The sequence below is a fragment of the Xenopus tropicalis genome, chromosome 5 (assembly GCF_000004195.4).
Source record: "Xenopus tropicalis strain Nigerian chromosome 5, UCB_Xtro_10.0, whole genome shotgun sequence".
Classification (NCBI taxonomy): Eukaryota; Metazoa; Chordata; class Amphibia; order Anura; family Pipidae; genus Xenopus; species Xenopus tropicalis.
The window spans coordinates 2294389-2322383 of NC_030681.2; the positions used below are offsets into that span (position 1 = coordinate 2294389).

A 27995-nucleotide genomic window follows, 5' to 3' on the forward strand; every position below is an offset into this window, starting at 1 on the left:
CCCCCATACACCCACATATACACCTCATATACTGCCCCCCCATACACCCACATATACACCTCATATACTGCCTTCCCATACACCCACATATACACCTCATATACTGCCCCCCCCATTTACACAACACATATACACCTCATATACTGCCCCCCCTACACCACTCATATACTGCCCCCCATACACCCACATATACACCTTCATATACTGCCCCCCTTACACACTCATATACTGCCCCCCCATACACCCACATATACACCTCATATACTGCCCCCCCTTACACACACATATACACCTCATATACTGCCCCCCCCATACACACACATATACACCTCATATACTGCCCCCCCTTACACACACATATACACCTCATATACTGCCTCCCCATACACCCACATATACACCTCATATACTGCCCCCCCATACACACACATATACACCTCATATACTGCCCCCCCATACACACACATATACACCTCATATACTGCCCCCCCATACACACACATATACACCTTCATATACTGCCCCCCATACACCCACATATACACCTCATATACTGCCCCCCCATACACACACATATACACCTCATATACTGCCCCCCCATACACACACATATACACCTCATATACAGCCCCCATACACACACTCATATACTGCCCCCCATACACACACATATACACCTCATATACTGCCCCCCCATACATCCACATATACACCTCATATACTGCCCCCCCAACACCCTACATATACACCTCATATACTGCCCCCCCATACACACCACATATACACCTCATATACAGCCCCCCCATACACACACATATACACCTCATATACTGCCCCCCATACACCCACATATACACCTCATATACAGCCCCCCCATACAACCCACATATACACCTCATATACTGCCCCCCCATTCACACACATATACACCTCATATACTGCCCCCCATACACACACATATACACCTCATATACAGCCCCCATACACACACTCATATACTGCCCCCCCATACACACACATATACACCTCATATACTGCCCCCCATACATCCACATATACACCTCATATACTCCCCCCCATACACACACATATACACCTCATATACTGCCCCCCCATACACCCACATATACACCTCATATACTGCCCCCATACACCCACATATACACCTCATATTACTGCCCCCCATACACACACATATACACCTCATATACTGCCCCCCCACACACTCATATACACCTCATATACAGCCCCCATACATATACTGGCCCCCCATACACCCACATATACACCTCATATACTGCCCCCCCATTCACACACATATACACCTCATATACTGCCCCCATACATATACAGCCCCCATACATATACAGCCCCCCGGCTCATACACACACACAGATACCCACACACACATATATACACACGTACATGAGCAGCAGGGGGTATATAAGGTACATGCAGTACCAGTATCAGCCACAAGATGTCCTATGATGTACACTGGGAAGCTGCCAATGCACTATAATATCCTATAATATCCTGAGGCTGCCAAACGAGCAGATCTTTCCCATAATAGGGCGAGTTAATGTGGGCAATTCGGGGTTAATTGATCATTTAGCCCGAGGCCCAAAAGACTGGATTATAACAACGGGAATAGGAGCCACCAGGGTGAGGACTATATCATTCAGCCAATGTGGTCCTCGATCCAACAAAAGAATCAATCCTACCGACTTTATATCTGACAGATTTTTGGCCAATACATGGAAAGATAAGTGCTGATTCAGGAGTTCCTGTCTGACCATGGGAAAGAGAGCAGCCCAGAAGAAGGAAGTACAGAGAATCAGAGCTCTGTACCTGGGTAAGTACTGGGGGGAGATTGGATTCACTTACCCCAGGGGGTCCTGTCTGACCATGGGAAAGAGAGCAGCCCAGGAGCAGGAAGTACAGAGAATCAGAGCTCTGTACCTGGGTAAGTACTGGGGGGAGATTGGATTCACTTACCCAGGGGGAGGTTCTTGCCTGACCATGGGAAAGAGAGCAGCCCAGGAGCAGGAAGTACAGAGAATCAGAGCTCTGTACCTGGGTAAGTACTGGGGAGATTGGATTCACTTACCCAGGGGGAGGTTCCTGCCTGACCATGGGAAAGAGAGCAGCCCAGGAGCAGGAAGTACAGAGAATCAGAGCTCTGTACCTGGGTAAGTACTGGGGGGAGATTAGATTCACTTACCCAGGGGGAGGTTCCTGCCTGACCATGGGAAAGAGAGCAGCCCAGGAGCAGGAAGTACAGAGAATCAGAGCTCTGTACCTGGGTAAGTACTGGGGGAGATTGGATTCACTTACCCAGGGGGAGGTTCCTGCCTGACCATGGGAAAGAGAGCAGCCCAGGAGCAGGGAAGTACAGAGAATCAGAGATCTGTACCTGGGTAAGTACTGGGGGAGATTAGATTCACTTACCCAGGGGGAGGTTCCTGCCTGACCATGGGAAAGAGAGCAGCCCAGGAGCAGGAAGTACAGAGAATCAGAGCTCTGTACCTGGGTAAGTACTGGGGGGAGATTAGATTCACTTACCCAGGGGGAGGTTCCTGCCTGACCATGGAAAGAGAGCAGCCCAGGAGCAGGAAGTACAGAGAATCAGAGCTCTGTACCTGGGTAAGTACTGGGGGAGATTGGATTCAACTTACCCAGGGGAGGTTCCTGTCTGACCATGGAAAGAGAGCAGCCCAGGAGCAGGAAGTACAGAGAATCAGAGCTCTGTACCTGGGTAAGTACTGGGGGGAGATTGGATTCACTTACCCAGGGGGGGGTTCCTGCCTGACCATGGGAAAGAGAGCAGCCCAGGAGCAGGAAGTACAGAGAATCAGAGCTCTGTACCTGGGTAAGTACTGGGGGGAGATTGGATTCACTTACCCAGGGGGAGGTTCCTGCCTGACCATGGGAAAGAGAGCAGCCCAGGAGCAGGAAGTACAGAGGAATCAGAGCTCTGTACTGGGTAAGTACTGGGGGGAGATTGGATTCACTTACCCAGGGGGAGGTTTCCTGCCTGACCATGGGAAGAGAGCAGCCCAGGAGCAGGAAGTACAGAGAATCAGAGCTCTGTACCTGGGTAAGTACTGGGGGGAGATTAGATTCACTTACCCAGGGGGAGGTTCCTGTCTGACCATGGGAAAGAGAGCAGCCCAGGAGCAGGAAGTACAGAGAATCAGAGCTCTGTACCTGGGTAAGTACTGGGGGGAGATTGGATTCACTTACCCAGGGGGGGTTCCTGCCTGACCATGGGAAGAGAGCAGCCCAGGAGCAGGAAGTACAGAGAATCAGAGCTCTGTACCTGGGTAAGTACTGGGGGGAGATTGGATTCACTTACCCAGGGGGGAGGGTTCCTGCCTGACCATGGGAAAGAGAGCAGCCCAGGAGCAGGAAGTACAGAGAATCAGAGCTCTGTACCTGGTAAGTACTGGGGGGAGATTGGATTCACTTACCCAGGGGGGAGGTTCCTGCCTGACCATGGGAAAGAGAGCAGCCCAGGAGCAGGAAGTACAGAGAATCAGAGCTCTGTACCTGGGTAAGTACTGGGGGGAGATTGGATTCACTTACCCAGGGGGGAGGTTCCTGCCTGACCATGGGAAAGAGAGCAGCCCAGGAGCAGGAAGTACAGAGAATCAGAGCTCTGTACCTGGGTAAGTACTGGGGGGAGATTGGATTCACTTACCCAGGGGGGAGGTTCCTGCCTGACCATGGGAAAGAGAGCAGCCCAGGAGCAGGAAGTACAGAGAATCAGAGCTCTGTACCTGGGTAAGTACTGGGGGGAGATTGGATTCACTTACCCAGGGGGGGGTTCCTGCCTGACCATGGGAAAGAGAGCAGCCCAGGAGCAGGAAGTACAGAGAATCAGAGCTCTGTACCTGGGTAAGTACTGGGGGGAGATTGGATTCACTTACCCAGGGGGAGGTTCCTGCCTGACCATGGGAAAGAGAGCAGCCCAGGAGCAGGAAGTACAGAGAATCAGAGCTCTGTACCTGGGTAAGTACTGGGGGGAGATTGGATTCACTTACCCAGGGGGAGGTTCCTGTCTGACCATGGGAAAGAGAGCAGCCCAGGAGCAGGAAGTACAGAGAATCAGAGCTCTGTACCTGGGTAAGTACTGGGGGGAGATTGGATTCACTTTCCCAGGGGGAGGTTCCTGCCTGACCATGGGAAAGAGAGCAGCCCAGGAGCAGGAAGTACAGAGAATCAGAGCTCTGTACCTGGGTAAGTACTGGGGGGAGATTGGATTCACTTACCCAGGGGGGGTTCCTGTCTGACCATGGGAAAGAGAGCAGCCCAGGAGGCAGGAAGTACAGAGAATCAGAGCTCTGTACCTGGGTAAGTACTGGGGGGAGATTGGATTCACTTACCCAGGGGGGTTCCTGTCTGACCATGGGAAAGAGAGCAGCCCAGGAGCAGGAAGTACAGAGAATCAGAGCTCTGTACCTGGGTAAGTACTGGGGGGGATTGGATTCACTTACCCTGGGGGAGGTTCCTGCCTGACCATGGGAAAGAGAGCAGCCCAGGAGCAGGAAGTACAGAGAATCAGAGCTCTGTACCTGGATAAGTACTGGGGGGAGATTGGATTCACTTACCCAGGGGGAGGTTCCTGCCTGACCATGGGAAAGAGAGCAGCCCAGGAAGCAGGAAGTACAGAGAATCAGAGCTCTGTACCTGGGTAAGTACTGGGGGGAGATTGGATTCACTTACCCAGGGGGGGGGTCCTGCCTGACCATGGGAAAGAGAGCAGCCCAGGAGCAGGAAGTACAGAGAATCAGAGCTCTGTACCTGGGTAAGTACTGGGGGGAGATTGGATTCACTTACCCAGGGGGGGGGTCCTGCCTGACCATGGGAAAGAGAGCAGCCCAGGAGCAGGAAGTACAGAGAATCAGAGCTCTGTACCTGGGTAAGTACTGGGGGGAGATTGGATTCACTTACCCAGGGGGAGGTTCCTGCCTGACCATGGGAAAGAGAGCATCCCAGGAGCAGGAAGTACAGAGAATCAGAGCTCTGTGCCTGGGTAAGTACTGGGGGGAGATTGGATTCACTTACCCAGGGGGAGGTTCCTGCCTGACCATGGGAAAGAGAGCAGCCCAGGAGCAGGAAGTACAGAGAATCAGAGCTCTGTACCTGGTAAGTACTGGGGGGAGATTAGATTCACTTACCCAGGGGGAGGTTCCTGCCTGACCATGGGAAAGAGAGCAGCCCAGGAGCAGGAAGTACAGAGAATCAGAGCTCTGTACCTGGGTAAGTACTGGGGGGAGATTGGATTCACTTACCCAGGAGGAGGTTCCTGTCTGACCATGGGAAAGAGAGCAGCCCAGGAGCAGGAAGTACAGAGAATCAGAGCTCTGTACCTGGGTAAGTACTGGGGGGAGATTGGATTCACTTACACAGGGGGAGGTTCCTGCCTGACCATGGGAAAGAGAGCAGCCCAGGAGCAGGAAGTACAGAGAATCAGAGCTCTGTACCTGGGTAAGTACTGGGGGGAGATTAGATTCACTTACCCAGGAGGAGGTTCCTGCCTGACCATGGGAAAGAGAGCAGCCCAGGAGCAGGAAGTACAGAGAATCAGAGCTCTGTACCTGGGTAAGTACTGGGGGGAGATTGGATTCACTTACCCAGGAGGAGGTTCCTGTCTGACCATGGGAAAGAGAGCAGCCCAGGAGCAGGAAGTACAGAGAATCAGAGCTCTGTACCTGGGTAAGTACTGGGGGGGGGGGGTTGGATTCACTTACCCAGGGGGAGGTTCCTGCCAGACCATGGGAAAGAGAGCAGCCCAGGAGCAGGAAGTACAGAGAATCAGAGCTCTGTACCTGGGTAAGTACTGGGGGGAGATTGGATTCACTTACCCAGGGGGAGGTTCCTGTCTGACCATGGGAAAGAGAGCAGCCCAGGAGCAGGAAGTACAGAGAATCAGAGCTCTGTACCTGGGTAAGTACTGGGGGGGGGATTGGATTCACTTACCCAGGGGGAGGTTCCTGTCTGACCATGGGAAAGAGAGCAGCCCAGGAGCAGGAAGTACAGAGAATCAGAGCTCTGTACCTGGGTAAGTACTGGGGGAGATTGGATTCACTTACCCAGGGGGAGGTTCCTGTCTGACCATGGGAAAGAGAGCAGCCCAGGAGCAGGAAGTACAGAGAATCAGAGCTCTGTACCTGGGTAAGTACTGGGGGAGATTGGATTCACTTACCCAGGGGGAGGTTCCTCTCTGACCATGGGAAAGAGAGCAGCCCAGGAGCAGGAAGTACAGAGAATCAGAGCTCTGTACCTGGGTAAGTACTGGGGGGAGATTGGATTCACTTACCCAGGGGGAGGTTCCTGCCTGACCATGGGAAAGAGAGCAGCCCAGGAGCAGGAAGTACAGAGAATCAGAGCTCTGTACCTGGGTAAGTACTGGGGGAGATTCCTCTCTGACCATGGGAAAGAGAGCAGCCCAGGAGCAGGAAGTACAGAGAATCAGAGCTCTGTACCTGGGTAAGTACTGGGGGGGGGGGATTGGATTCACTTACCCAGGGGGAGGTTCCTGCCTGACCATGGGAAAGAGAGCAGCCCAGGAGCAGGAAGTACAGAGAATCAGAGCTCTGTACCTGGGTAAGTACTGGGGGAGATTGGATTCACTTACCCAGGGGGAGGTTCCTGCCTGACCATGGGAAAGAGAGCAGCCCAGGAGCAGGAAGTACAGAGAATCAGAGCTCTGTACCTGGGTAAGTACTGGGGGGAGATTGGATTCCCTTACCCAGGGGGAGGTTCCTGCCTGACCATGGGAAAGAGAGCAGCCCAGGAGCAGGAAGTACAGAGAATCAGAGCTCTGTACCTGGGTAAGTACTGGGGGGGGGGGCAAATTACCCCTAGAGTGGTGCCAATATCATTATTCAGTCAGTATACCCTACAGATAAACAATTCAACTGAAAGTGAAAGTAATGTACAATACGAATGCTCTGCAACTCCCAGCAGATTTATATCGATATAAATGGACTCCCCGTCACTGGGGAGGGAAAGCTGCTATGGGCAGGGAAAGTCTGGGCACAGGGGCAACTTACTGTATCCACCCCCCCCCCCCCCCGTACTCAGGGTCAGAATGCTGTGTGTTTCCCTACTGCCCCTTCCCTGATCCACCGGTCACTGGACCTTGGAATGTTATGGAATTCTGGCAAATATGCTCAGCATGTGGGGAATTCTGACTCCGGAACTGCACCTGATAAACAGAGACCCCTGCACTGCACCCCAGAAACACAGAGACCCCTGCACCCCAGAAACACAGAGACCCCTGTACTGCACCCCGGAAACATAGAGACCCCTGCACTGCACCCCAGAAACACAGAGACCCCTGTACTGCACCCCGGAAACATAGAGACCCCTGCACTGCACCCCAGAAACATAGAGACCCCTGTACTGCACCCGGAAACATAGAGACCCCTGCACTGCACCCCAGAAACATAGGGACCCTTGCACTGCACCCCAGAAACATAGAGACCCCTGCACTGCACCCCAGAAACATAGAGACCCCTGCACTGCACCCCAGAAACATAGAGACCCCTGCACTGCACCCCAGAAACATAGAGACCCCCTGCACTGCACCCCGGAAACATGGAGACCCCTGCACTTCACCCCAGAAACATAGAGACTACTGTACTGCACCCCAAAAATATAGAGACCCCCTGCACTGCACCCCAAAAATAAAGAGACCCCCTGCACTGCACCCCAGAAACAGAGACCCCTGCACTGCACCCCAGAAACATAGAGACCCCTGCACTGCACCCCAGAAACTTAGAGACCCCCTGCACTGCACCCCAGAAACATAGAGACCCCTGCACTGCACCCCAGATACATAGAGACCCCTGTACTGCACCCCAGAAACATAGAGACCCCTGCACTGCACCCCAGAAACACAGAGACCCCTGTACTGCACCCCAGAAACATAGAGACCCCTGCACTGCACCCCAGAAACACAGAGACCCCTGTACTGCACCTGATAAACAGAGACCCCTGTACAGCACCCCAGAAACATAGATACCCCTGCACTGCACCCCAGAAACACAGAGACCCCTGCACTGCACCCCAGAAACATAGAGACCCCTGTACTGCACTCCAAAAATATAGAGCCCCCCCCTGCACTGCACCCCGGAAACATAGAAACCCCTGCACTGCACCCCGGAAACATAGAAACCCCTGCACTGCACCCTAGAAACACAGAGATCCCTGTACTGCACCCCAGAAACACAGAGATCCCTGTACTGCACCCCAGAAACACAGAGACCCCTGCACTGCACCCTAGAAACACAGAGATCCCTGTACTGCACCCCAAAAACATAGAGACCCCTGCACTGCACCCCAGAAACATAGAGACCCCCTGTACTGCACCCCAGAAACACAGAGATCCCTGTACTGCACCCCAGAAACATAGAGACCCCTGCACTGCACCCCAGAAACATAGAGACCCCTGCACTGCACCCCAGAAACATAGAGACCCCTGTACTGCACCCGGAAACATAGAGACCCCTGCACTGCACCCCAGAAACATAGAGATCCCTGTACTGCACCCCAGAAACATAGAGACCCCTGCACTGCACCCCAGAAACATAGAGACCCCTGTACTGCACCCCAGAAACACAGAGACCCCCTGTACTGCACCCCAGAAACATAGAGACCCCTGCACTGCACCCCAGAAACATAGAGACCCCTGCACCCCAGAAACACAGCCAAGGTACAGAGCACTTACCTGTCTGTGGGGGGGTTGGCCATGGTTGAGCAGGAATGCTGGGAGTTCCCAGTGGAGTCGATACCTGGAAAGGCAAAGACACACAGAACCAATCAGAACCCATCTAAAAAGCAACATCTCATCAAGAGATTCCCCTGTGCCCTGGAGCCGCCCCAGGTCCCTCCCCCCACCCAATCAGAATGCAGGACAGGAGACCCACACGTACTCATTGGATCATGCAGCTGTGAGTACCAGTCTGACCAGTAGAACCAGTAGGATAGTGACCAGCCTGGCACTGCCCCTGTAGGAGATGCCCAGCATTGCCCCTGGCACTGCCCCTGTAGGAGATGCCCAGCATTGCCCCTGGCACTGCCCCTGTAGGAGATGCCCAGCATTGCCCCTGTAGGAGATGCCCAGTGTTACCCCTGGTACTGCCCCTGTAGGAGATGCCCAGTGTTGCTCCTGGCACTGCCCCTGTAGGAGATGCCCAGCATTGCCCCTGGCACTGCCCCTGTAGGAGATGCCCAGCGTTGCTCCTGGCACTGCCCCTGTAGGAGATGCCCAGCGTTGCCCCTGGCACTGCCCCTGTAGGAGATGCCCAGCGTTGCCCCTGGCACTGCCCCTGTAGGAGATGCCCAGCATTGCCCCTGCACTGCCCCTGTAGGAGATGCCCAGCGTTGCCCCTGCACTGCCCCTGTAGGAGATGCCCAGTGTTACCCCTGGCACTGCCCCTGTAGGAGATGCCCAGCATTGCTCCTGGCACTGCCCCTGTAGGAGATGCCCAGCATTGCTCCTGGCACTGCCCCTGTAGGAGATGCCCAGCGTTGCCCCTGGCACTGCCCCTGTAGGAGATGCCCAGCATTGCCCCTGTAGGAGATGCCCAGCATTGCCCCTGCACTGCCCCTGTAGGAGATGCCCAGGGTTGCCCCTGCACTGCCCCTGTAGGAGATGCCCAGTGTTACCCCTGGCACTGCCCCTGTAGGAGATGCCCAGCATTGCTCCTGGCACTGCCCCTGTAGGAGATGCCCAGCATTGCTCCTGGCACTGCCCCTGTAGGAGATGCCCAGCATTGCTCCTGGCACTGCCCCTGTAGGAGATGCCCAGCGTTGCCCCTGGCACTGCCCCTGTAGGAGATGCCCAGCGTTGCCCCTGTAGGAGATGCCCAGCATTGCCCCTGGCACTGTCCCTGTAGGAGATGCCCAGTGTTACCCCTGGCACTGCCCCTGTAGGAGATGCCCAGCATTGCCCCTGCACTGCCCCTGTAGGAGATGCCCAGCATTGCCCCTGGCACTGTCCCTGTAGGAGATGCCCAGTGTTACCCCTGGCACTGCCCCTGTAGGAGATGCCCAGCATTGCCCCTGCACTGCCCCTGTAGGAGATGCCCAGCGTTGCCCCTGCACTGCCCCTGTAGGAGATGCCCAGCGTTGCCCCTGGCACTGCCCCTGTAGGAGATGCCCAACATTGCCCCTGGCACTGCCCCTGTAGGAAATGCCCAGCATTGCCCCTGGCACTGGGTGCCCACTGGGTCCCACCATAACAGAGACACGCCCACAAGTCTATTTTCTTTCCCTTCGGACTGTTTTGGGGGGGAGTTGCCCTTTAAATGACGTGATAAAATGAAAGGAATGAGAATATAAAGTGGCGCCGCCCTGCAGAAACTCGACTGCACTTCCACGTACAATGGGTGCGGCTCTTACACAGGAATCCAACCCCATTGTTGTCTACAGAGCTGATCTGCCATGTACCCTGCACTGCCCTATTACAGACTGACTGGCTGCCCCGGGGCCACACGGCGGGGTATTTATACAGTGCACAGGGCAACGCCGCATTATATTATAATGACTTTATATTACTTTCATTTTTTGGTGTAACTGTTCCTTTAAGGCCCCCAGTCACAGGTGAGTATAGACCCCCGGGGGGCCTGGCTGTGGGTATATACCACTCCCATCTGTAACAATGGCCCCCTTATTGGGGCTCCCTATAGATCCTCTCAGGTCCCTGTCTGGGTTTCATATGAGGGGTGGGCGTGTCCTAACGGTCCCTGTAGGAGGGGGAGAGCCAATCACAGCCCTGCACTCACACAAGCACAGACAGGTTTCAGTTCCCTATCAGGTCAGCCTAGCTGCTGATTGGTTCCTACCCTACAGTGGCACCGCCCTCCTGCAAAGCCTGGGAAAGGAGGCGGCAGGAAGTGGCACAGATGGGCGGGGCTAGTGGGGTTTTGGGGGACATTTTCAATAAATCAGCCCCAATAGCCCACCCCTTCTGTATTTAGTTCAGTACAATTTATTGGCACAATATTGTTTTTCCCACAATACTTCCCCTTTAATCCTACTGTAGCCCAAGAGCAGTAGAGATCCCTGTATTGCACCCTACGGGTGCCCATTGCCCGGCTCTGCCCGACCGCTCGGTGGTACTGGGAGGGAAGTGGGCACACAGACCTGCCAACTGGGGAGACTGAGGGGCAAATACCCAACAGGCTGCACTCAGTTGATGCACTTTGCCCCCTGCCCCCCCCATGTTCTGCCAATCAGCGGCTATACAGTTTCAGGAGTCAGAAGCAGCAGTGCCAAGAGCCGGCGGGTGATTCCCTGTTATTCTCATTCAGCCTCAGATTCCCACAGCCTTTGGGGCTTTTCCCAGAGTTCCCCAGGGGCACCAGCAGGGGCATCACCCTGGGCACCAGAACCAGCACACACTGGGGCCAGTCCCATCCTACCCCCGATACTCGGCCCCAGTGAGGGAAGTGCAGGAATGAGTCGGGCACATCTGGGCACCACATGTTCCACTCGGGCAGCAGGGCGCGCGCCACTCTGAGCCGCATGTGGTTTGGCTGCTGCACGGGAGCCCCCCCCCCCCCAGCTATGGGACAGGGTGAGGGAAAGTACGTAGCAAGGTGCCCGTGCATTTAGGGGGAAAATGTGCCGGTCCCACTAACTGCCCTATACACGCCGGTCCCACTAACTGCCCCATACGTGCCGGTCCCACTAACTGCCCTATACGTGCCGGTCCCACTAACTGCCCCATACATGTCCCACTAACTGCCCTATACATGTCCCACTAACTGCCCTATACGTGCTGGTCCCACTAACTGCCCTATACGTGCCGGTCCCACTAACTGCCCCATACATGTCCCACTAACTGCCCTATACGCGCCAGTCCCACTAACTGCCCTATACGTGCCGGTCCCACTAACTGCCCCATACATGTCCCACTAACTGCCCTATACGTGCCGGTCCCACTAACTGCCCCATATGTGCCGGTCCCACTAACTGCCCCATACATGCCGGTCCCACTAACTGCCCCATACGTGCCGGTCCCACTAACTGCCCCATACGTGCCGGTCCCACTAACTGCCCCATACATGTCCCACTAACTGCCCCATACGTGCCGGTCCCACTAACTGCCCCATACATGTCCCACTAACTGCCCCATACATGCCGGTCCCACTAACTGCCCCATACATGCCGGTCCCACTAACTGCCCCATACGTGCCGGTCCCACTAACTGCCCCATACGTGCCGGTCCCACTAACTGCCCCATACGTGCCGGTCCCACTAACTGCCCCATACGTGCCGGTCGCACTAACTGCCCTATACACGCCGGTCCCACTAACTGCCCCATATGTGCCGGTCCCACTAACTGCCCCATACGTGCCGGTCCCACTAACTGCCCTATACACGCCGGTCCCACTAACTGCCCTATACATGCCGGTCCCACTAACTGCCCTGTACACGCCGGTCCCACTAACTGCCCCATACATGCCGGTCCCACTAACTGCCCCATACATGCCGGTCCCACTAACTGCCCTATACACGCCGGTCCCACTAACTGCCCCATACGTGCCGGTCCCACTAACTGCCCCATACGTGCCGGTCCCACTAACTGCCCCATACGTGCCGGTCCCACTAACTGCCCCATACGTGCCGGTCGCACTAACTGCCCTATACACGCCGGTCCCACTAACTGCCCCATATGTGCCGGTCCCACTAACTGCCCCATACGTGCCGGTCCCACTAACTGCCCTATACACGCCGGTCCCACTAACTGCCCTATACATGCCGGTCCCACTAACTGCCCTGTACACGCCGGTCCCACTAACTGCCCCATACATGCCGGTCCCACTAACTGCCCCATACATGCCGGTCCCACTAACTGCCCTATACACGCCGGTCCCACTAACTGCCCCATACGTGCCGGTCCCACTAACTGCCCCATACATGTCCCACTAACTGCCCCATACGTGCCGGTCCCACTAACTGCCCCATACGTGCCGGTCCCACTAACTGCCCCATACATGTCCCACTAACTGCCCCATACATGTCCCACTAACTGCACTATACACGCCGGTCCCACTAACTGCCCTATACATGTCCCACTAACTGCCCCATACGTGCCGGTCCCACTAACTGCCCCATACATGTCCCACTAACTGCCCCATACATGTCCCACTAACTGCCCTATACACGCTGTTCCCAATTACTGCCCCATACATGTCCCACTAACTGCCCTATACACGCCAGTCCCACTAACTGCCCCATACATGTCCCACTAACTGCCCTATACACGCCGGTCCCACTAACTGCCCCATACATGTCTCACTAACTGCCCTATACACGCCGGTCCCACTAACTGCCCCATACATGTCCCACTAACTGCCCTACACACGCCGGTCCCACTAACTGCCCCATACATGTCCCACTAACTGCCCTATACATGTCCCACTAACTGCCCTACACACGCCGGTCCCACTAACTGCCCCATACATGTCCCACTAACTGCCCCATACATGTCCCACTAACTGCCCCATCCATGTCCCACTAACTGCCCCATCCATGTCCCACTAACTGCCCTATACACGCTGTTCTCAAAAACTGCCCCACACCCTGATGCTTCTCTCCTTCTGGTTCTGCCCCATTTGCCCTTATCCTGTACAGGGAAGATCCCACAATTGCTGTGAGGGAGCAGAGAGAATCCTGGGATTGGGGCACCCAGAGGTTTTACCCCCAGGCAGCAAACAGTTAACTCTCCCCGGAACATTCTGTGCGCTGCTGGGAGTATAAATAATCCCTCAGCTAAATCCATCCCAGCAACATGGGATTGGGGGGAGCAGGGTGGGAGGGGCCAGTGGGGTCACCGGGGGGGGGGGCAATCACACCCAAAAATACTGTCACATGACTGAGCCAGCAGGATCCCTGTAACCCAACAGCACCAACATCCAACTGCTACTCACACACATCAACCTGTCCTACTCACACTCATACTCACACTCATACTCACACTCATACTCACACTCATACTCACACTCATACTCACACTCACACTCACACTCATACTCATACTCACACTCATACTCATACTCACACTCATACAATTATCATATCAGTCGGTTACACTAATTATGACAAATAATAAAGCAGCACTTTCTATAAAGGCTCAGTGTGAGTTAAAGGGAAAGTAAAGTACTTTTACAAATACAGACCCCCCCCCCCCCGCCCAACACCAAGAACAAGACCCCAGAGAACTACCTGCCCCCCCTTCAGATGCAGCACCAATACCACCCCATGAGGGTAGAAACATGGTCTCACCTTCTGTAGCCAAAATCAGCCCCATGTGTGCAGTGGCGGATGGGAGCCATCAGGGTCAGACTGGGCCAGCGGGGCACCAGGAAAAAATCCAGTGGACCCCACCGGCCCAGACCCGGGGCCCCACGGAGTTCCCCCGAGACGCCAGTCTCCCTTCCCCAACACGCTCGGGGGTCGGGCAGGTGGTGGCGGGTATAGAGGCCCCATTGCGCCCAGCACCCCCCAGTCCGACCCTGGATGCCAAAGAGTCGGTTCCTAAAGACAAAATCAGATGGTACTGGCATATTCTCAGACGCCTGGCAGACCGGTCATTGGTTTACTTGCTTCTCCTCTGCAAACACTGACTCGGCAGAACCAGGAAGTGGTGTCAATTTCCTGCTAAGATCAAGAAATGGATATTTCCTAATTACAATAATAGCCCTGTTACTGAGCTCCTGTTGCACAAGGTGGCGCTCACTGCCCCAGCTGCACACGTGAGTTGCTAAGGGCTGCGCCAACTGTGCCAACTGCAAGGGAATGTGGGCAAAATTACTGACCAATGAGAATGCTGCTTCCCAGCACTATGGCAGCCTTCTTGCCAACAGGGCCTCCCATGCCGAGGCCTACGCTCCCATCTTTGTTGAAATGCACCTCTGATGGGGGAAACAATTTTTAGATGATTGGTGCCCTTTAAGCCTTGACATTGGGCAGAATGTAGAGTTTATTGAATGGGCACTAAGTGGAGGATGTTTGAGGTGTTGCATGAAGGATTTCTAGACTTGGCATCAGGTGGAAGTCATTAGGTGGAATGTAGGGTTTCTGGGTGGTATGAAAGGTTTATAGAGTGGACACTGGGTGGAATGAAGGATTTCTAGACTTGGCACTGGGTGGGATGTAGGATTTGTAGACTTGGCACTGGGTGGGATGTAGGATTTCTAGACTTGGCATTGGGTGGAATGTAGGATTTCTAGGCTTGGCATTGGGTGGAATGTAGGATTTCTAGACTTGGCATTGGGTGGAATGTAGGATTTCTAGACTTGGCATTGGGTGGAATGTAGGATTTCTAGACTTGGCATTGGGTGGAATGTAGGATTTCTAGACTTGGCATTGGGTGGAATGTAGGATTTCTAGACTTGGCCCTGGGTGGAATGTAGGATTACTAGACTTGGCATTGGGTGGAATGTAGGATTTCTAGACTTGGCCCTGGGTGGAATGTAGGATTTCTAGACTTGGCATTGGGTGGAATGTAGGATTTCTAGACTTGGCCCTGGATGGAATGTAGGATTTCTAGACTTGGCCCTGGATGGAATGAAGGATTTCTAGACTTGGCATTGGGTGGAATGTAGGATTTGTAGACTTGGCATTGGGTGGAATGTAGGATTTGTAGACTTGGCATTGGGTGGAATGTAGGATTTGTAGACTTGGCATTGGGTGGAATGTAGGATTTCTAGACTTGGCATTGGGTGGAATGTAGGATTTCTAGACTTGGCATTGGGTGGAATGTAGGATTTCTAGACTTGGCATTGGGTGGAATGTAGGATTTCTAGACTTGGCACTGGGTGGGATGTAGGATTTCTAGACTTGGCATTGGGTGGAATGTAGGATTTCTAGACTTGGCATTGGGTGGAATGTAGGATTTCTAGACTTGGCATTGGGTGGAATGTAGGATTTCTAGACTTGGCCCTGGGTGGAATGTAGGATTACTAGACTTGGCATTGGGTGGAATGTAGGATTTCTAGACTTGGCCCTGGGTGGAATGTAGGATTTCTAGACTTGGCATTGGGTGGAATGTAGGATTTCTAGACTTGGCCCTGGATGGAATGTAGGATTTCTAGACTTGGCCCTGGATGGAATGAAGGATTTCTAGACTTGGCATTGGGTGGAATGTAGGATTTGTAGACTTGGCATTGGGTGGAATGTAGGATTTGTAGACTTGGCATTGGGTGGAATGTAGGATTTCTAGACTTGGCATTGGGTGGAATGTAGGATTTCTAGACTTGGCATTGGGTGGAATGTAGGATTTCTAGACTTGGCATTGAGTGGAATGTAGGATTTCTAGACTTGGAATTGAGTGGAATGAACAGTTTATAGACTGGGCATTGGGTAGGATGTAGGATTTGTAGACTTGGCATTGGGTAGGATGTAGGATTTCTAGACTTGGCATTGAGTGGAATGAAGGATTTCTAGACTTGGCATTGGGTGGAATGAACGGTTTATAGACTGGGCATTGGGTAGGATATAGGATTTCTGGATTTGGCATTGGGTGGAATGTAGGATTTCTAGACTGGGCATTGGGTGGAATGTAGGATTGCTGGACTTGGCATTGGCTGGAATGTAGGATTTCTAGACTGGGCATTGGGTGGAATGAACGGTTTATAGACTGGGCATTGGGTAGGATGTAGGATTTCTGGACTTGGCATTGGGTTGGATGTAGAATTTATAGACTGAGCATTGGGTGGAATGTAGAATTTATAGACTGGGCATTGGGTGGAATGTAGGATTTCTAGACTGAGTATTGGGTGAAATGTAGGATTGCTGGACTTGGCATTGGCTGGAATGTAGGATTTCTAGACTGGGCATTGGGTGGAATGAACGGTTTATAGACTGGGCATTGAGTAGGATGTAGGATTTCTGGACTTGGCATTGGGTTGGATGTAGAATGTATAGACTGAGCATTGGGTGGAATGTAGGATTTCTAGACTGGGCATTGGGTGGAATGTAGGATTTCTAGACTTGGCATTGGGTGAAACGGTTTATAGACTTGGCATTGGCTGGAATGAAGGATTTCTAGACTTGGCATTGGGTGGAATGTAGGATTTCTAGACTTGGCATTGGGTGAAACGGTTTATAGACTTGGCATTGGGTGGAAACGGTTTATAGACTTGGCATTGGCTGGAATGAAGGATTTCTAGACTTGGCATTGGGTGGAATGTAGGATTTCTGGACTTGGCATTGGCTGGAATGTAGGATTTCTAGACTTGGAATTGGGTGGAACGGTTTATAGACTGGGCACTGGGTGAAGGGTAAGGGTAGGCTTCACAGATCGGATCTTGGGCAGAATAAATAGCAGAATGTAGGGTTTATAACTATGTTTTATGGAAGGGGTATTGGGCAGGAGAGTGGGCATTGCTAGTTACACAGGGGGCACAGCGGGAGACGGAATGTGTTGGTGGATAGGGCAGTGGCGCCACTTTAATAAGGGAATGTTACACTGAAGCCAATTCCCTGGATTTTATCCGCACCCCCCCACCCCACCCTGCAGGGCCATTTCCCTCTCTGATCAGCTCTTCCTGTGGAAATCCCATTCAGCGCTTCCTGAGAACATTCCGCCTCGGGGACATCTTCCTCTGTTCTCTGACTCACGGGATTGGAAAGTTCTGCTCCATCTCTCTCCCCTTCTGTGCAACAGACCCAGCAGAACCTCACCCCCTGGGGCAGCGCAGGGCAAATGGCACAAGGGGCACGGTAGAAGGTTATAATGGGTGCCAAGAGTCACTCAATGTGTGCCCATGGAGCAGTGGAAAAGGGTCATACAATGGGTGCCAAGAGTCACTCAATGTGTGCCCATGGAGCAGTGGAAGAGGGTCATACAATGGGTGCCAAGAGTCACTCAATGTGTGCCCATGGAGCAGTGGAAGAGGGTCATACAATGGGTGCCAAGAGTCACTCAGTGTGTGCCCCTGGAGCAGTGGAAAAGGGTCATACAATGGGTGCCAAGAGTCACTCAATGTGTGCCCATGGAGCAGTGGAAAAGGGTCATACAATGGGTGCCAAGAGTCACTCAATGTGTGCCCATGGAGCAGTGGAAGAGGGTCATACAATGGGTGCCAAGAGTCACTCAATGTGTGCCCATGGAGCAGTGGAAAAGGGTCATACAATGGGTGCCAAGAGTCACTTAATGTGTGCCCATGGAGCAGTGAAAGAGGGTCATACAATGGGTGCCAAGGAGGACTAGTGATTGTACAATTGGGCAGAATATTACATAATGTGACTACAAGGGGTACATGGCTTGTGTGCCAATGAAGGCTGAATCATAATAATGTACAAAAGTAACCCAAGGTGCCCACGTGCCAGCTGGGAAGGAATTACTATATGCCCATGGTCTGCCCATGTGGTACTAGGGAAGAGTCACACCCTTTGTGCCAATCAGTGGTCACAGAAGTGGGAAGGGAGACAGGAAATCCCTGGTGCCCGCGCCACAAACCCCGGGTACAGACACCCAACATCTCGGTGCCCATTTCTGTACTTGAGCCAATGCCGGAAACACAGCAATCGCCAGACCCACTGCCCGACTGGAGCTGTGCCAATGAAGAGGCGACTGGGCAGTGCCAGGTGTGGCACAGACAGTCCCACTAACAATAACAAGGGCTGCTCCCTTACTTGGACTATGCCCGATGTGCCCAGCAGGCACAGAATGTTCCGCAGATAGCAATTTACTCATTACAGGGAATAAAGGCAAAGCTAACCCCTCCTTGGAAGCAGGATACATTGCCTCTCTGTGTGATACAGGTTACTATGGGGGGGGGCAGGGACGGGCCATATCCTGTTTCAGGGATCAGTCTGTCCTGTTTGTGGATTAACTAACAAATGTCTCAGTGCTACTGGGAAGTCACGGTCTGATGTTCCCTCGCTTACCCCCACACCTACCTGCAGCTGTAAGTGGTAGGTCCACTTGGGATGGAACCAGGGGCCATTTCTATTGGAATGACCAGGAATCTCCCCAAGTACAGACCTCTGATTCTGTGCTCTTGGGCTGCTCTCTTTCCTATGGCCAGAAACTGGCTCCAATCACCCCTGAGTAGAGACTTCTGATTCTCTGAACTTGCTGACCTTGGGCTGCTCTCTTTCCCATGGTCAGACAGGAACCTCCCCCCCCCGGGTAAGTGAATCCAATCTCCCCCCAGTACTTACCCAGGTACAGAGCTCTGATTCTCTGTACTTCCTGCTCCTGGGCTGCTCTCTTTCCCATGGTCAGGCAGGAACCTCCCCCTGGGTAAGTGAATCCAATCTCCCCCCAGTACTTACCCAGGTACAGAGCTCTGATTCTCTGTACTTCCTGCTCCTGGGCTGCTCTCTTTCCCATGGTCAGACAGGAACCTCCCCCTGGGTAAGTGAATCCAATCTCCCCCCAGTACTTACCCAGGTACAGAGCTCTGATTCTCTGTACTTCCTGCTCCTGGGCTGCTCTCTTTCCCATGGCCAGAAACTGGCTCCAATCACCCCTGAGTAGAGACTTCTGATTCTCTGCACTCCCTGCTCTTGGGCTGCTCTCATTCCTATGGCCAGACATTTACCCTCCCCTCAGTAGTCACCCAGGTAAAGAGCTCCTATTCTGTGAGAGTATCCCAAAAATCAGAGCTCTGTATCTGGGTAAGAACTGGGGACAATAGAGTCACTTACCGCTCCTGACCATGGGAAGGAGAGCAGCCCAGAAGCAGAAAAAACAAAGAATCAGAGCTCGGTACAGTAGCATCAAATCCCTCTTAATCTGCATTTATTATATGGCACTTTGGTCACTACACCTATTGAGTGACTGCTGCCCAGTCTGAGCATGGTAGCCAATCAGCAGCTGGGCAGACCTGACAGGGAACTGCAGCTCACCTGACCATTAGGACACACCCACCAGTCATGTGTAACAGACAGGGACCGGATGGAATGTATGAGGGGCTCAAATTTAGGCTCCTCCCCCCGTTACACAGAAGGATGCTGCCAGCCAATCGCAGCTCTCCCTTTACCCAGGGAAAGCTAAAGCTGTGCTAATGCCCCAGGGCAGTAAATTGCACCCCATTAGGGCTGCACAGGTTTCCAGGCTGCCATTCACTCATTAGTGTCAGAGTATCCAAGGGCTTTATCTGCCCTTATCTGTAATTCTATGGCTGGTAATAATCAGGCAAGGGAGGGGTTAATAGCCAACAGGCTCGTTATCTGGGGAAAGTAATCAGTGCCTTGTCAGCAAGGGGAGAGGCAAGTGATTATCCCCTAACGACTGGCTAACGAGCATTTATGTGATAGGGAACCTGTGCAAAGTGGCCAAACACCAGTATCAGTGCGGCATTAGATTGTAAGCTCCCTGGGCTGCGGGAAACCGTCTGTGCCCACCCTTAGACTGGCAGGACCCTCCCACAGAGCAGGCCAATGAGTGGGACGGAAATGGGTCGGCTGAGATATCTGCATGTCTATTAGGGGAATGCCGGCCTATAACAGGGGCCTATTCATCGTGGGTACAATGGCGTCTTACAGAGCCGGACTGGGACTGGTCATTAAATGACTTATTCATTATATATATATATATAATATTATTCATTATATTCACAACCTGCAGCCGGAGGGAAACCCCCTAGTGCCCCCACCATACCAGCTTGGGGCATTGCCAGGAAGCTGCCTGGGGCATAAGGGTCTAGTAGGTATAACTAGGGCAAATCCAGCCTTGTAACCAATAGCAACCAAGTTACTCCTCCCTTGTGATTAAATCAATTAACCCAGTTGCTCCTGTTTATGTGACCCGTTACCTGCCAGTCTAGATGTAGAGCAAGAGGGGCAATTAGCTAATTGGCACTCCCAGAAAGGAACATTCTCGTTAATTTTATTATCGTTTCCTATAATAATAATAACGTGGAGCAAAGTCCTCTTGCTCAGGATATTCCATTGTTCCCACACGTTACCCTGGGTCATGGGGAGGAATGTATTATATACTGAGTGCCAGCCGGCCAATAGGGTCACGGGGGGGGGTAGGAACATTCTGTGCTTTCTGTGCGCACATAATATATACGGGTACCCTATGCCAGTTACCCCTTATACCCCCACCCTGCCAGTGCCCCAGCCCATACCCCCAGCCGGGGAAGTTTAAAGCCTGTTTAGGCCTCTCCAGGCAGCAGGACTGCAGTCACCAGAGTGGAAAACACACAAAGCCGAGGGGCTGCAGGCAGTCACAACAGGGCAGAATTCTTGGCATTCTGTGGGGGGGGGGTGGTAATTGTGCCTAAAAGCCTCCCGTGTAACCGCGTAATCACATTAGTCACATTAGTAACTCGTTAAGCCCCATTAGGTAATTGTGAAGTCGGCCGAGTCGCACTCCCAGCAGCCGCCAGTTTGTGCGAATCGGGGGCCCCCGACTCTCCTCCCCCCGATATCCACACACCAGGCTGGGGGTGAAATGTCTGCGTGTAGGAAAATAACTGCCCCTGGTGTATGGGGGGTAATTAGGGAGGTATTAGTCAGTCTGGGGCAACTCGGGCCCCTTTATCCCGTGACTTGCAGCCCCCCCCCCCCGATCACTGACACAAGGATTAAAGGGGGGCTTTTAAGCAGCTTTTCAACTGGTCTTGATCTTTTTTATAACTTTTGAATTATTAGTCACATTCTTCTGCCTCTTTCCAGCTTTAAGATTGGGGGTCACTGACCCCGGCAACCACAATATATATTGCTCTGTGTGGCTACAATTTATTACTTATCTTTCTATTCAGACCCTCTTTTATTTATATTCCGGTCTCTCATTCAAATCAGTGTCTATTTGCTAGGGTTATTTGGCCCCTAGCAACCAGCTGGAGAGCTGCTACATAAAAAAGCTAAAAAAAAATTCAAAAATCACAAATAATAAAAAATGAAGACCAATTGCAAATTGTCTCACAATATCATATTCTACATCACAGTGAAAGTTAAGTGGGTACAGGAACTGGGACGCAAATGATTCCTGTGCACCGGGGGCAAATACCAGGAATTGCCCCGGGGTAGAATGGAACGGGGGGGGGGTCAGGCTTTCGCCTGATGCTGCACTCACATCAGAGCTATGGGGGGGCAGGTACAGGTGTGACCCCTCTTGCCTAAGGCTAATGGTCATTTTCTCTGTCACTAATATAAACAATGGCCGACAAGCAGGGAATCAGCCCCCAGCGCACACACAGTAAGGATTGGCTGCCGAGACTGAGCCTCACAGAGAAGTTTTGGGTTCAGTTCTGAGCCGGGTCCGGAGGCTACAGGAACAGAACACAATGGGTTCAGCTGGCGGCGCACAGGGCAATTCTTGGGCATCTCAGCCACATAAATGCCCCCACCCCTTGTTACTAAGGGAAGTGAGTATAACCCTGAGCCCCCGGTTGCTGCTGGCACAATCCTCGCCCGGCCTGGGGGGCTCTCCCATGATTCCCTGGGAAATGGAAGCCGTGCTAGAGAATTGCCTTGGGGGCCGGAGCCCTCAGCGTCTTGTCAAAAGGGTGTTTTGCGCTCGATCCCCATCACATTGCACCCCTTTATTTAACGGGTGCCTAGTAAATACCACATATGGGGGGGGTCTCCTATTGTGAACAGAGACCCCTGAAGATACCAAATACAAAGGGGGTACCTGTCCCTGACGGAGCAGCCTGATTGCCTACCCCTCCCCCCCTTACCCCCTCCTCCCCTTACACCTCACTCCTCAACCCTTAACCCCCTCCTTCCCTTACCCATCACCCCTCACCCCTTACCCCTCACCCCTTACCCCTCACCCCTCACCCCTTACTCCTCACCCCTCACCCCTCACCCCTCACTCATCACCCCTTACCCCTCACCCCTTACTCATCACCCCTTACCCATCACCCCTCACCCCTCACCCCTTACCCCTCACCCCTCACCCCTTACCCCTCACCCCTTACCCATCACCCCTCACCCCTTACCCCTCACCCCTTACTCATCACCCCTTACTCCTCACCCCTCACCCCTCACTCATCACCCCTTACCCCTCACCCCTTACTCATCACCCCTTACCCCTCACCCCTTACCCCTCACCCCTTACCCCTCACCCCTTACTCCTCACCCCTTACCCCTCACCCCTTACTCATCACCCCTTACCCCTCACCCCTCACCCCTTACCCCTCACTCATCACCCCTTACCCCTTACTCATCACCCCTTACCCCACACCCCTTACTCATCACCCCTTACCCCTCACCCCTTACTCATCACCCCTTACCCCTCACCCCTTACTCATCACCCCTTACCCCTCACCCCTTACTCCTCACCCCTCACCCCTTACTCATCACCCCTTACCCCTCACCCCTTACCCCTTACTCCTCACCCCTTACCCCTTACTCCTCACCCCTTACCCCTTACTCCTCACCCCTTACCCCTTACTCATCACCCCTTACCCCTTACTCCTCACCCCTTACCCCTCACCCCTTACCCCTCACCCCTTACTCCTCACCCATCACCCCTTACTCCTCACCCCTTACCCCCTCCTCCCCTTACCCCTCCCCTTACTCCCTGTAGCTGGTGAGTAGCAAATACATAGCAGGAGAGTAGGCCGAGCCCCCCTAGTGGGGCAGAGAGAGGGTCCGGCCGTGGTGGAACAAAGGCAACACTGTAGGAACAAGTTAAGGGACACAAAAGCCTAAAGTGATAGCGGCGCCTCCCGGGCTCCTCCCGCTGTGGGTTCTGCCAGATACAGGGGTACAAGGACACTGAGACAATGACTGCATTCTATTTGTTTGCTAGGATCAGTATCCCTAGCAACCAGGCATTGGTGGGAATGTCAGAATGATAACAGTTCCATGCAGGGCCCAGAGGTCACTGCACCGCCCCACCCCATAATAACTTTTGGCTGCACAGTGTGGAACCTTCTGGTTGCCAGGATCTCCAATCTTGGCAACCAGGGGCATTTCATGTTTTACTTTGGAAAGAGGCAGAGAGGGAATGGCAGTTAGTCCTTCCAGCAGCACGAAGCCGTATTTGGCACAAAGGGGTATCTTTTCCCTTAAAAGGGTCTCTGATCGATGCTGCAGCGCGGGGGGGGGCAGCTGCCAATTGCCAAGCAATGAGATTCCTGTTCAGCAGCCAAAATTGCACCAGTTGGGGGCGCTACATACTCCGTTTGTTATTTACTGCCCTGCCCCAGCATCTCTAATTTTATATTGTATATATTTAATATTAAACTTCAAATACATACCCGCGTCAGTACATACCCGAGTCGGTACATACCTGCGTCAGTACATACCCGCGTCAGTACATACATGCGTCAGTACATACCCGCGTCAGTACATACCCGCGTCAGTACATACCCGCGTCAGTACATACCCGCGTCAGTACATACCCGCGTCAGTACATACCCGCGTCAGTACATACATGCGTCAGTACATACCCGCGTCATTACATACCCGCGTCAGTACATACATGCGTCAGTACATACCCGCGTCAGTACATACCCGCGTCATTACATACCCGCCGTCAGTACATACCCGCGTCAGTAACATACCCGCGTCAGTACATACCCGCGTCAGTACATACCCGCGTCATTACATACCCGCGTCAGTACATACCCGCGTCAGTACATACCCGCGTCAGTACATACCCGCGTCAGTACATACCCGCGTCAGTACATAAATGCGTCAGTACAACCCGCGTCAGTACATACCCGCGTCAGTACATACCCGCGTCAGTACATACCCGCGTCATTACATACCCGCGTCAGTACATACCCGCGTCAGTACATACCCGCGTCAGTACATACCCGCGTCAGTAGATACCCGCGTCAGTACATACCCGCGTCAATACATAAATGCGTCAGTACATTACCCGCGTCAGTACATACCGCGTCAGTACATACCCGCGTCAGTAACATACCCGCGTCAGTACATACCCGCGTCATTACATACCCGCGTCAGTACATACCCGCGTCAGTACATACCGCGTCAGTACATACCCGCGTCAGTACATACCCGCGTCAGTACATAAATGCGTCAGTACATAAATGCGTCAGTACATACCGCGTCAGTACATACCCGCGTCGTAAATAAATTGCGTCAGTACATACCCGCATCAGTAATAAAATGCGTCAGTACATACCCCGCGTCAGTACATAAATGCGTCAGTACATACCCCGCGTCAGTACATACCCGCGTCAGTACATACCCGCGTCAGTACATACCCGCGTCAGTACAGTACATACCCGCGTCAGTACATAAATGCGTCAGTACATACCCGCGTCAGTACATACCCGCGCAGTACATAATGCGTCAGTACATACCCGCGTCAGTACATACCCCGCGTCAGTACATAAATGCGTCAGTACATACCCGCGTCAGTAAATAAATGCGTCAGTACATACCCGCGTCAGTAACATAAATGCGTCAGTACATACCCGCGTCAGTACATACCTGCGTCAGTACATACCCGCGTCAGTACATACCCGCGTCAATACATAAATGCGTCAGTACAATACCCGCATCATTACATACCCCGTCAGTAACATAAATGCGTCAGTACATACCCGCGTCAGTACATACCCGCGTCAGTACATAAATGCGTCAGTACATACCGCGTCAGTACATCCCGCGTCAGTAAATAAATGCGTCAGTACATACCCGCGTCCAGTACATAAATGCCGTCAGTACATACCCGCGTCAGTACATACCCGTCAGTACCCGCGTCAGTACATACCCGCGTCAGTACATACCCGCGTCAGTACATAAATGCGTCAGTACATACCCGCGTCAGTACATACCCGCGTCAATACATAAATGCGTCAGTACATACCCGCATCATTACATACCCGCGTCAGTACATACCCGCGTCAGTACATAAATGCGTCAGTACATAAATGCGTCAGTACATACCCGCGTCAGTACATACCCGCGTCAGTACATACCCGCGTCAGTACATACCCGCGTCAGTACATACCCGCGTCAGTACATAAATGCGTCAGTACATACCCGCGTCAGTACATACCCGCGTCAGTACATAAATGCGTCAGTACATACCCGCATCAGTACATACCCGCGTCAGTAAATAAATGCGTCAGTACATACCCGCGTCAGTACATACCCGCGTCAATACATAAATGCGTCAGTACATACCCGCATCATTACATACCCGCGTCAGTACATACCCGCGTCAGTACATAAATGCGTCAGTACATACCCGCGTCAGTACATACCCGCGTCAGTACATAAATGCGTCAGTACATACCCGCGTCAGTACATACCCGCGTCAGTAAATAAATGCGTCAGTACATACCCGCGTCAGTACATAAATGCGTCAGTACATACCCGCGTCAGTACATACCCGCGTCAGTACATACCCGCGTCAGTACATACCCGCGTCAGTACATACCCGCGTCAGTACATACCCGCGTCAGTACATAAATGCGTCAGTACATACCCGCGTCAGTACATACCCGCGTCAGTACATAAATGCGTCAGTACATACCCGCGTCAGTACATACCCGCGTCAATACATAAATGCGTCAGTACATACCCGCATCATTACATACCCGCGTCAGTACATACCCGCGTCAGTACATAAATGCGTCAGTACATAAATGCGTCAGTACATACCTGCGTCAGTACATACCCGCGTCAGTACATACCCGCGTCAGTACATACCCGCATCATTACATACCCGCGTCAGTACATACCCGCGTCAGTACATACCCGCGTCAGTACATACCCGCGTCAGTACATACCCGCGTCAGTACATACCCGCGTCAGTACATACCCGCGTCAGTACATACCCGCGTCAGTACATCCCGTCATACATATGCGTCAGTACATACCCGCGTCAGTACATACCCGCGTCAGTAAATAAATGCGTCAGTACATACCCGCGTCAGTACATACCCGCGTCAGTACATACCCGCGTCAGTACATAAATGCGTCAGTACATACCCGCGTCAGTACATACCCGCGTCAGTAAATAAATGCGTCAGTACATACCCGCGTCAGTACATAAATGCGTCAGTACATACCCGCGTCAGTACATACCCGCGTCAGTACATACCCGCGTCAGTACATACCCGCGTCAGTACATACCCGCGTCAATACATAAATGCGTCAGTACATACCCGCGTCAATACATAAATGTGTCAGTACATACCCGCGTCAATACATAAATGCGTCAGTACATACCCGCGTCAGTACATACCCGCGTCAGTCCATACCCGTGTCAGTCCATACCCTCCTCCATAGCCTCCTGCAGAACTACAACTCCCAGCAATCATTAGCGTCGCCCATACTGCCCTCCCAAGCTGCCTCCTGGCCCCAGCAGATTAGCAGGGCGGTTACAAGGGCAAATCAAAGAGCAAATCTAACCTGCTGGTCGGTGGGGCTTCTCTTCCCGTCGCTTGGCGCTCTGGTACTGCTGCCCGGTGCTGCCCAGATCCAATCAGAGTGGAAGAAGACCCGGGTTCTAGAGAGAGAAGAGCAGTGGGACTCACAATCCATTTGCCAAAAAGGTTTAAACATTGGAATTTAATGGGAGGGAGGAGGGAGCCGTAACCTAAGTGACCTGCTTGGCTGCCCCTGCCCTGGGGACCAGGAGGGAGAGAGGGGGGGAGTGCAGATGTGAGACCCTGGCACAGCGAGACCCCGGCACAGCGAGAGACAGTCACAGCAATCTGCACAATAACCCCCCCCCCTCCGCAGCTGAACTACAACTCCCGGGATCTGCTCCCTCACTGTTTCCTAGTAGGTGGGACCAGCTGGGAGTTGCCCCTAGAAGTACATCATTACTTTCTGCCATGAAAAGCAGATTAAAGGGGAAGTTAATGTTATATTGTCGTCACTGATGCGCTGAGACAACTGGGATTGTTCTACCTGCCCTGAGATTTCGGCTTTTTCATTCCAACCCCCTCAGTTGTAATTGGCCAATTCAGTCTAAAATGTTAGCTGGGAATTTCTAAAACTTATTTTTCAATTACAAAGTCCTCCTATTCATCTTCCAGGCTGTCATTCTAACCAATGTCTGGTTGCTA

The 27995-nt window shown here is 52.8% G+C and overlaps 1 protein-coding gene across 3 annotated transcripts in view; it reads right to left on the reverse strand.

The window, feature by feature from the left end:
• slc29a1 (solute carrier family 29 member 1 (Augustine blood group)) overlaps positions 1-27995 on the reverse strand; it is a 55729-nt gene that overhangs the window by 26773 nt on the left and 961 nt on the right. The window contains exons 1-3 of one of the 3 annotated variants that reach the window (XM_031901687.1): positions 27530-27625; positions 27334-27430; positions 8738-8801 (exon numbers count right to left, since the gene is read on the reverse strand). In XM_031901687.1, the coding sequence (XP_031757547.1) occupies positions 8738-8760 (23 nt within the window). In that variant the 5' untranslated portion in view covers positions 8761-8801; positions 27334-27430; positions 27530-27625. 3 annotated transcript variants of the gene reach the window in all.